The sequence below is a fragment of the Papilio machaon genome, chromosome 8 (assembly GCF_912999745.1).
Source record: "Papilio machaon chromosome 8, ilPapMach1.1, whole genome shotgun sequence".
NCBI classification, from domain to species: domain Eukaryota; kingdom Metazoa; phylum Arthropoda; class Insecta; order Lepidoptera; family Papilionidae; genus Papilio; species Papilio machaon.
In genome coordinates this window covers 4,382,312-4,393,178 of record NC_059993.1, presented here as the reverse complement: position 1 = coordinate 4,393,178, position 10,867 = coordinate 4,382,312, and the positions used below count along the sequence as shown (strand labels likewise).

The following is a 10,867-nucleotide window of genomic DNA, read 5'->3' as shown; positions in this document are numbered from 1 at the left end:
TTAGTCCAACTATTTTCTAAATTTTTTTTATTCTTTCTACTACAAAATCTATATCTATATCTATATCTATATCTATATATATAAAAGAAACTCGTGTTAGTTACACTATTTATAACTCAAGAACGGCTGAATAGATTTGACTAAAAATTGGTGGGCAGGTAGCTTAGAACCAGGAATAGGACATAGGATAATTTTTACCCCGTTTTCTATTTTTTATTCCGCGCGGACGGAGTCGCGGGTAAAGGCTAGTAACATAATAAAATGTAGTTTATGTACTCAATGGTACATAATGATACTGCATCACCACTAAAGTATGTTTCAATTCAATTTCATATAGTATCGTTTCACATTATATGAAAATGCATTGTTTAAAAGATTGATGGTGATGGATGGCACACGAATATATTGAAAGTCAACAGATTACGCGTAACGGAAAACTCAAGATTGTTGACTTCAAGTAAAGTATCATCTTGTATTATAAACAAAAAGAATAAGAGGATAATAGATTATATTATCATACTTCTACCATCATTGTCCTGCCTTTTTCCTTGTAGTATAACAGCGTAGTACGTACTATTCTTCCATACAAATCTATCAGCCATCGTAATATGAATTCACTCCTGTTCTAGATACTTCTCTAGCACGATCCATCCAAACTTTCTCCGGTCTTCCTCTACCATAGGAACCATCAATTTAACTCATTACTTTATTTCTCAAATAAAATAGTGAATATTAGAACCCTAACAAATAGTAAAAATTGCATTTTCTATTGATAGTAACTCAACGAAAGTTTAAACGCAAGCGTAATGGTAAATTCAGAGTATAAAAGGCATTCGTCGCACAAACTTTTCCTACAAAAAATAAGTTAAAGAAGTACGATTCAATAGAGAGACTCAATAGTGCCGAAGCGGCAATTTTTCTTATCCATCTATTTTACTTACGTCCTCTTGGCGTCGATAAGTCTTTATCATATGGAATGGAAGATAAAGTTTTGCTCTTTCCACGTATTCTCTCAAACGTTAAACATTACTCAGTGTAGTGGTAAAAGGCAGAGATTAAAAAAAATTTAGAATTCTTTAGCAAATATTTATAAATAATTTACCTTACATAGGTTTTAAGTTCATCATCATCAACTCGCTATACGTCTCCACCGAAGTGCTCGGAGCCTACTCCAAGTTAGGGATGACTAGGTCATAGTCAACCACGCTGGCCGAGTGTGTATTGGTTGACTTCACATGTATTAATGAATTTCTCCTGAGATATGGGCATATTGCATCACGATCAGGATAAATGAATATATGTAAGACACATTGGTACATGGTGGGATTCGAACCCAGAACCTGCAGATTGTAAGTCAAGTGCTTAACCCCTGAACCACTGACGCAGGTTTTAAGTTGCCAGGATTAAAATAAGTTAGGATTATTTTACGTTCAATGTTCTAATGTAGGCTATTAGTAAGGACATACTAATTTTATGTTTAGTTTTTATAACTAAACAGAATTAAACATATACTAAACAAGTATTCTAATAATGGTCGAAAATGTACAATATTTCAAAAGAGGTTAACTGTAAACAATTTAGTTAGCTACCTTGTTTGCAGCTTCGGGCAGCTGCTAAAGGAAATGAATTTACTGTGTAACGCAAAAGAGGAAGTTGGTTAAACTTGTACAGGGCGTGTGTCCAAGCGGAGTCACACGTAAATGTTATAATGAACCAATTATTACCGTGCTTCTTTATTATGAAGTAAAATATTGTTTAAACTTTTTACCATTGACTTAATTGTCACAGAAATATGTTAGAAATTTAATAATTAACTTTTCTGCATCTAAAGTTAACATTTATTACATAATAAATACACTTTTATATTTTCATATTTTGAGAATAAATACAAACGAACAAGTGAATCACTTTATAATGTAATGTTCGTAAGAAACGGGATTCTTACCACGATTAGGCTGTTTGAGCTCCCGATATTTCGGCACAGTTGCATGCGCCATGTTCACGGGTTGACTGGTGTTGTGCGGTAGTGTAAAAAATGTTAAAGATAGCCGTATCGGTCTACCTTCTTCCTGATTCGGCGACCACTACCACTGTCCGCGTTCTCACTGCACATTAAGTCCGCACTCGATGTTATTTTTGTTTGTCGACAAACTACACTCACTGTGTCCACATTTGTGCGCGTACTCGAAGTCGGTTGCTGTCCAGTCTTGTTGTAATACTGAATCACTGGATTCCAGGCACTCGACAATTTAAACCCATCTTCGCGATTGAAGTTTTTGCATTTAGCAATTTCAATCGCTTCTCTTACCAATCTTGGTATGTAGTGGCGTTCTGTCGATAGTACCTGGGGACTATGAAGTTCAATCCAGTGATTGGTGGAGGGGTCCAAAAGGTGTTCAGCTATAGCCGACTTCTGAGGATCGTTGTTTTTAACAGCTCGTATATGTTCCTTTATGCGACTGGTGATGGTGCGCTTGGTTTGTCCTATATACGAGCTGCCGCAGCTGCAGTTGATTTTGTAGACACCGGGTGTGTAGGACCATAGGGTCCCTTAAGATGATTAAGGACAGACACTGGCTCACCACTACCACACTGGAGCGCAGGCGCACGTCCGCTTCGTACCGCGTTCGTCACTCAACTACCCAGAGACAGCTGTCCCTCCAGTGTGGTACATGAGACAGTGAATTGTATCTATTCCATAGACACAAACACTACATCCCTTCCTTGTTAACAAGTTTTATTTTATTATTATTTTCAACTCAATCAACATCTTATATATATTTTTTACTGTAATTATAAATTAATAATTTCCAACCAGATTGTTTCATTCATTAATGTTTGATGTATCTTCATTTAAATTTCCATTACATTTCCATTCCCCTTCCACTCTTTTTAGATGTGTAACGTTCATTCTTAGTATTTGTCCAGTTTCTTCATTCCTTACCGTGACATGTAGTTCCGACTACATGAGGCGTAGAGATAAATGTACTTGCAAGTTTGTTTGTCCTATCTAATTCTTTAACATAAATTTCGAGTCCTTTGGGGCAACCTCAATTCCAATTGAATGGAATTCTCTGTAGTCAGCAATAGAAGTGTTCCAATTTAATGGTAACCGAAGTGTTTCCAATTTAATGGTAACCTAAGTGTTTCCAATTTAATGGTAACCGAAGTGTTTCCAATTTAATGGTAACCGAAGTGTTTCCAATTTAATGGTAACCGAAGTGTTTCCAATTTAATGGTAACCTAAGTGTTTCCAATTTAATGGTAACCGAAGTGTTTCCAATTTAATGGTAACCGAAGTGTTTCCAATTTAATGGTAACCGAAGTGTTTCCAATTTAATGGTAACCGAAGTGTTTCCAATTTAATGGTAATCTAAGTGTTTCCAATTTAATGGTTACCTAACTGTTTCCAATTTAATGGTAATCTAAGTGTTTCCAATTAAATGGTAATCTAAGTGTTTCCAATTTAATGGTAATCTAAGTGTTTCCAATTTAATGGTAATCTAAGTGTTTCCAATTTAATGGTAACCTAACTGTTTCCAATTTAATGGTAATCTAAGTGTTTCCAATTAAATGGTAACCTAACTGTTTCCAATTAAATGGTAATCTAAGTGTTTCCAATTTAATGGTTACCTAACTGTTTCCAATTTAATAGTAATCTAAGTGTTTCCAATTTAATGGTAACCTAAGTGTTTCCAATTTAATGGTAACCTAACTGTTTCCAATTTAATGGTAACCTAACTGTTTCCAATTAAATGGTAATCTAAGTGTTTCCAATTTAATGGTAACCTAAGTGTTTCCAATTTAATGGTAACCTAAGTGTTTCCAATTTAATGGTAACCTCAATTCCAATTGAATGGAATTCTCTGTGTTCATTGACACTGTATTAATCCAATTTAATGTATTCACATCTACTGAAATTCATTACCACCAATTTAATTTTTTGACTACCGAACTCCAACTAATGAACTTTATAACAAACAAAATTACTTAATGTCACTCAAATGTTTAAATTTAAGACTTGTACTCTCATAATGAACATAACAAATAAAAACATTAAGTCTAACATTAAACTCGAAAAAAGAGATAACAAACATAACTGACGTAACAAACACAAATTAAATCTATTACTCCGCGAACTATCTATGGAATAAAACTATTTCGTTCGAAGACGTTCAAATGTTTAACAACTGTCAGACGAGATAAAGAATTGTAACAATATTAATGCTTTCAAAAATAAACTTAAATCATATATCATCGCTGAACTGTAATAATCTCTCAATATTTTCTACATATATAACTTTGTCATTTCTGTCAAGTTAGATTCTCTTCTATAGTTGTGTTAAGGTTTATTTTGCTTTATATTCATCCTATATTCTGTATCTATATTACGTATTAATCCGCAAGCCTGTATGATATACATATTTATTTTTCGGGTATATCAATAATTGTTCAGCATAGTTTAATAACATTTAAAAACTTCACAAAACATTTGTTTATAGCAAACGCTTTAAACTTACACCTTCCTTACAACGCACATAAAAACTATAAGTATTACTTTAAATAAGTGCAATTACTCATAACTATTTTTTTTAATAAAATTACGAGTACGGATTTACAGAAGTTGTTTACGCACGGCGGTACGGTTCCGAACATATCTACTCCTTTTTTTTTTATGAGAAATAAAGATCTTTAAACCTAAACCTAATGGTAGTCATAAAAATTAATTAAATTAAAAGAAATTTACATCATCTGATTAAATGATGTACTCATCGAACAACGTCATCAGAAGTCATGTCGTCATAACAAGAACAATGTTTACATTTCCGTGCATGTGACTGTACAACCAACTTAATGGATATCTGCAATAATTAACAACTGATATAGGAGAACGGTAGGTCTTGTTTCTAACAAACATTTTACGTATAATTTAGATATATTTTGTAGTACAGAAAATACAAAACAAAACAACAAAAGTGTGAGTCATTGTCACTATCAGTGGCTGCAATGAACTCCCCTCGAAGATATACTATGATCGCCATGAATAGTACGAAGAAAAGTATATAGATTAACCTTAAATTAAGTTGAAATCTAAATTTTTTTCATTATTTTGCATAATAATATGCATTATTATGCATAAATTTCATATAAAACAAACGGCCATGCCAATAAAGTATTTACTACTTAATCACGATAATTATGTGTTAATCAAATGTACACTTAGCTAATCCATTTCCTTTTCTTTTTTTTGAATTGCAGTTGTTTCTTTACTAAGTATCAATGTTATCATAAGTCATAAGATCATTGGTTTAAGTATGTATCAATTCACTAATCACTCAGCGTTCCGACCGACGCCATGATGTATTATCAAGCCGGCGTATCAACAACACTCAAGCTTAATGTCAAAATTAAGTATTGAATTAAATAATTGAAAAATGTTGTATGTCGAAACTAACCCGAATAATAATAATAATATCATGTAGCATCGAATCTTATCCCTATTCTTTCGTTTAAAGAAAAGTTCTGAAGGGGTCTTTCCTGTTACTGAGTGAGGAGTAGAGTTATACATCATAAAATACTAATATAATGTTTCTCTTATTTTCGTGTCTCTTTTCGCTTACACTTATTCTAAGGTACTTTAAGATATCCCTATTTTGAAGCTCGACTTCCCCATTCATTTGCGGCCAATATGGAACAGTACTAAAAGTTTAATGTTGCAATCTTCACAAAAAGTTTTAAACTCTTCATTTACAAACTGCTGGCTCATTTACAATCTGCAGTGATTGAATGTGGATAACCCAGTCGACTAAAGAGTTCCTTCAGGATGCTAATAATTTGTGAACCTGTTATGGTCCTGGTCACAGCTGGGCACAGATAAGCAAAAGTTAACTTCGTTAATCTTTAATTCGTTAAATAAAAATGTAACTTCGTTAATCGTTAAAGCCGTTAATTAATAAAAATTTAACGTAAGTTAAAGTTGACAGTTAAAGTTAATTTTTTTTTTATATTATAAGGGACAATCAGGCAAATGGCCATATGAATAATCTCCGAATCGCATGGACCGATTTTGTCGAGACTATCAATAGAACCTAGGCTATATTTTTTGCGCTTACGAAATCACGGGCGAACGCTAAACCTATCTATAGTTTAGTTATATTTTAAATTCAAATAAAACTTAGACGATTGGGCCGATGTACTACTGCCTGTACAATACACATGACAGCGTGCACTAGTTACACACACTTGTATACTACACTGACAATGATGGACAAATTACCTTTTCAGTCATTTTTTTTATCGACATTCCGACGTCACGGAATTAGAGTTAACTAAATTTAGACAACACAAATTTTCTATTAAACTGTGAGACCTGGTAATATTCAAAAGAAAATAATCAAAACTTTTGTGCAGTATTTACATGTATCTGTTACTATTTGCACCCGTATATTCATTTGCTCATGCTCCCACAATTGAACATTTAATTTTACGTATAATTTGGTAATATATATATATATTTTTTTTTTGCTAAGGACCCACGAACAGACTTTAGTATTAACTACTTTTTTATTTATTAACATAGGTTTATCAATAAAACTTCTTAACATCAGAGGGAACTTATTGTAACATTGATAAATAAACTATATAACCAATCCAGTGATACATCTCAACGCATCAAACTATACAACTGAGATGCCATCGATAACTTCTAGCATCTAATGATATATCGTCGGATCTAATGTTATATGTTAAATAAAGTTAAATTGCTCTCAGTGTACAGAGTGTACGTCACATGACCACGACATAACGAAAACAACCGATTGCGGGTGATGTCTTCTATCTTTCTTATCACCTATAAAATCGTTATAGTCAATTAGTAAGAATATGTTTTGACTTATTTTCAACGACATTCGATTTATTTTAAAACAATCTTTCAATATACGCAAAAATCATAATTACACTAACACAATTATTCTATCTCTTTCTTCATTTTTTCTCGTTTTAGCGTATACTTTTTTTTGTTGTAAACAAACAAATTATCTTCGCTATTGTAATAATGTACCTCTCTTTTTAGCAGTCGTTGCAATATCAGCTGCATCCTACTGAAAATGTTCGATTTAAATCTAAAATCTAAAATACCTTCAATTTAATGAAAGTTCTTTTGTTTTTACTAATACTTCTTATTTAAAAGAAGTCCGAGACACGTTAAATTCAACCTAATGAATTTCATTTTGTACAATGTAATAAAATAGTTTAGAATATCTCTAATTTAATAGAAACCCAAATTATAAATGTATACTTTTCAATACTCCGAAGGTACCTTATTAGGTTTACCTATTTACGCATTCATATATCCAATTTAATGGATATCCAAAATAGACGAAGATATATCACCAATTTAATGGAAATCCAGAGCACTACATATCTGTATTATCTATATGTATAAAAGAAAGTCGCATCAGTTACACCATTTATAACTCAAGAACGGCTGAATCGATTTGACTGAAAATTGGTGGGCAGGCAGCTCAGAACCAGGAAACGGACATAGGATTATTTTTACCTCGTTTTCTATCCCTTCATTCCGCGCGGACAAAGTCGCGGGTAAAAGCTAGTTTTAGTTAAAATGATAGCCGATTTTCAAAATACGGCCTGTACCTGTCATTTTACGTGAAATACTTAGTTGCAGTTAATAGATAATAGACCCATATTTCGTATGACACTGTCTTAGATCCTAGAACGGTTCGTTGAAGAAGATTCACAAATACCTTTGCCAGAAATATAATTATTTCTGAACAAAATAAATATGTCAGTTGATACTTATTGTAGCATTTGATGTGTCTCGTTACAGAGAATATTTGATGACCAAATAGTGAGTAGATTAATATAACAGATTTAAAACATCTTTACAAATAAATCAGGCCACCCGTTGACCCCGCCTTTTATTGACGTTCCTTACACTTATGAAGATTGATATTGTAAGTACTCGAAGGTATAATAATTTACAATAATTTCAATCGCTTTTTTTTACAATTATTTTTTTACAGTTAGCTGTAATAATTTGTAAATATTATTGACAATTAAAATTTTTGTGAACTAAACTTTAATAGACAAATATTCCTACTCATCATAATAAATAGATAACGACGGCGGAAGTGATATCGCATGCTTGCAATAAATCATCATTACTATTTTACACGTATACAACTTATAAAATCGGATAATACTGTAAACTAATGTTCCCCGTATCATATTGTCATCTTTCTTCTATTATGAAATCTATAATAATTGTACTCTACTTTTAGGCATAAAATTAAATATCTTGATTGCAATGTTTTAATTTACACACAAGTATTTTATTACTTAGGGCGCAAAATACGGACATAGTTACCAATTTTCTATTTTGTTTTTTTTTTTTTTTTTTTCACCTCGTCGCCATTTGTAGGACCATAGGGTCCCTTAAGATGATTAAGGACAGACACTGGCTCACCACTACCACACTGGAGCGCAGGCGCACGTCCGCTTCGTACCGCGTTCGTCACTCAACTACCCAGAGACAGCTGTCCCTCCAGTGTGGTACATGAGACAGTGAATTGTATCTATTCCATAGACACAAACACTACAGGGTGTTTCAAACGGAATACGGTCTTTGGGCGATCGCAGTTTTTGTGCTATCTTACTGTCAGGGGTAAAAATAGTTTTTATTGCGTATTTGCTCAAAACCTTCGACAGTTTGTCAGTTACTCCTCTGACGTACGGCAAAAAAGCAGGCTGTCTTGCCACCTCCATCGGCCTATTCCGTCTGTGTCGTCGTGCTTTCAGCTTTCCATCATATCCATTCCGCCGCAGTACGTTCGACAAATGTTCGAGTTCACCTGGTAAGTGATCTTTGTCACAAAGATCATGGGCTCGATTCACTAGTGACGTCACTACAGCGTTCAGGTGTAGTGGATGATGGTGTGAGCTCGCGTGAAGGTACCTGTCAGTGTGAGTTGGCTTCCGGTACACAGAGTGGCCGAGTGATCCATCCGGTCGAACCTTAACTAAAACGTCCAAAAAAGGTAGTTTCCTCTCTTTTTCTACCTCACAGGTGAACTTTATTTTGTCGTGGATGCTGTTGAGATATGACAAGTAACACTCGATGTCTGCCTGGTTACCCCTCATAATACAAAAAACGTCATCTACGTATCTTTTCCACAGTTTAACTGGTGATGGTGTGGCTGTGATGGCAATGTTTTCAAAATGTTCCATCCAGATGTTAGCAACTACGGGGGCAACAGGGCTTCCCATAGCCACGCCATCAATCTGTTTATAATACTGACCATTGTACAGAAAGTAACTCGTAACCAAGCAGTGTTCAAGTAACTTGGCATATTCCATCGGGATGTTATTTTTATTCAGAATCACCTTTATGACATCTATACTATCTTTAATGGGTACATTGGTGAAGAGCGAATCGACGTCGAAACTGACCATGATCTCATCCGCTTCAACTCTAGTGTCTTTTAAGATGTTTACGACATGTCGAGAATTCTTCACGTGAGATGTTGTACGACCCACTAAAGGTTGCAGCACATTCGCAACATGTTTTGCCAGGTAATACGTGGGTGAGTCAATTTGGCTCACTATGGGTCTGAGTGGGACATTGTCTTTATGGACCTTCGGCAAACCATACAGTTTAGGGGGCTGCACTATTCTAGGCTGTATTAGATGCTTATGGACGTCTGATGGCAGTACATCTTTATGTTTGTTGATTAAAGCTAGGGTTTCCCGATTCACTCGTTGCGTAGGGTTGTTATTCATGAGTTGATAAGTAGAAGAATCATTTAGCAAAGTGTTGATTTTATTATCATAGTCGCTAACATTCATAACAACCGTCGCATTGCCTTTATCTGCCTTTAATACTAATATGTCGGGGTCAGTGCGAAGTTCTTTGATTGCGGACAGTTCTTTAATAGTAACATTCTTGGGAGGAAGTTTTGCCTTACGTAATATGACCGCCACATCCTGTCTTAATATGTCTGCGTCAGTTGTCTTTAACTTGTTTCGACTAATGGCTTCCTCTATACCACCTATCACTTTCTCGTACGGTATGCGCCTAGGTGACGGTGCAAAGTTCAATCCCTTTTCGAGAATGTTAACTGCCGATGGACTAAGCTCTTTATTTGATAAATTTATGACCGTTTTTGTGATGTCATAGCTACCTCCAATACTTTCTCTCTGCGATTTTTTATCAACCAAAAAACTAAACTTACGTTCGAGCTTCGTAGTACGGAGTTCACTAGTACGTTGTGCTTGTAGATAGGTTATGCGGTCACATAGATCAAAATCACTGCTTGTCAACAACTCACTGCACTCCAGATGTAAACAATATAACTCACACTGGGCTTTGTCAAATAAGTAGCGGTTATTGCGTATCAGTCTCCGCAACAATTTTACACTCGCATTATGCAGAATACTCGCGGAACCGTGTATGTCTAAACGTGGTTTAATTCGAACACATTTCGGTATAACATTATTGTCCCGACACTTTATTAAAAATTCGACCGAAACACGAATACACTCACTCTTCTTCCGCGCGCGTTCTAGTTGACGTATTTTGTTTACACATTCCGGCCCGTACCGGTTTTCGATATATAACTTCAAACTTTCGTGGAGATCATGGTCAGTTTCGACGTCGATTCGCTCTTCACCAATGTACCCATTAAAGATAGTATAGATGTCATAAAGGTGATTCTGAATAAAAATAACATCCCGATGGAATATGCCAAGTTACTTGAACACTGCTTGGTTACGAGTTACTTTCTGTACAATGGTCAGTATTATAAACAGATTGATGGCGTGGCTATGGGAAGCCCTGTTGCCCCCGTAG

General features: G+C 34.7%; 1 protein-coding gene across 1 annotated transcript; it reads right to left on the bottom strand.

The window, feature by feature from the left end:
- Positions 1-1,810: 1,810 nt before the first annotated feature.
- Positions 1,811-10,606, bottom strand: LOC123721196. The gene is made up of 4 exons (XM_045679070.1): positions 10,563-10,606; positions 8,640-10,345; positions 2,162-2,550; positions 1,811-1,825 (listed from the first exon to the last, which is right to left on the bottom strand). Exons 1-4 carry the CDS (start codon positions 10,604-10,606, stop codon positions 1,811-1,813), a joined length of 2,154 nt encoding a protein of 717 aa, XP_045535026.1.
- Between the last annotated feature and the right edge of the window lie 261 nt (positions 10,607-10,867).

Coding starts and splice junctions, on each gene's coding strand:
- LOC123721196 (XM_045679070.1), bottom strand. CDS start 10,606: ATGTGTAAACAAAATACGTCAACTAGAACGCGCGCGGAAGAAGA. Junction 10,346..10,562: donor AGAACGCGCGCGGAAGAAGA/GTGAGTGTATTC, acceptor TCTGGAGTGCAG/TGAGTTGTTGACAAGCAGTG. Junction 2,551..8,639: donor ACTGCGATCGCCCAAAGACC/GTATTCCGTTTG, acceptor AATCATCTTAAG/GGACCCTATGGTCCTACACA.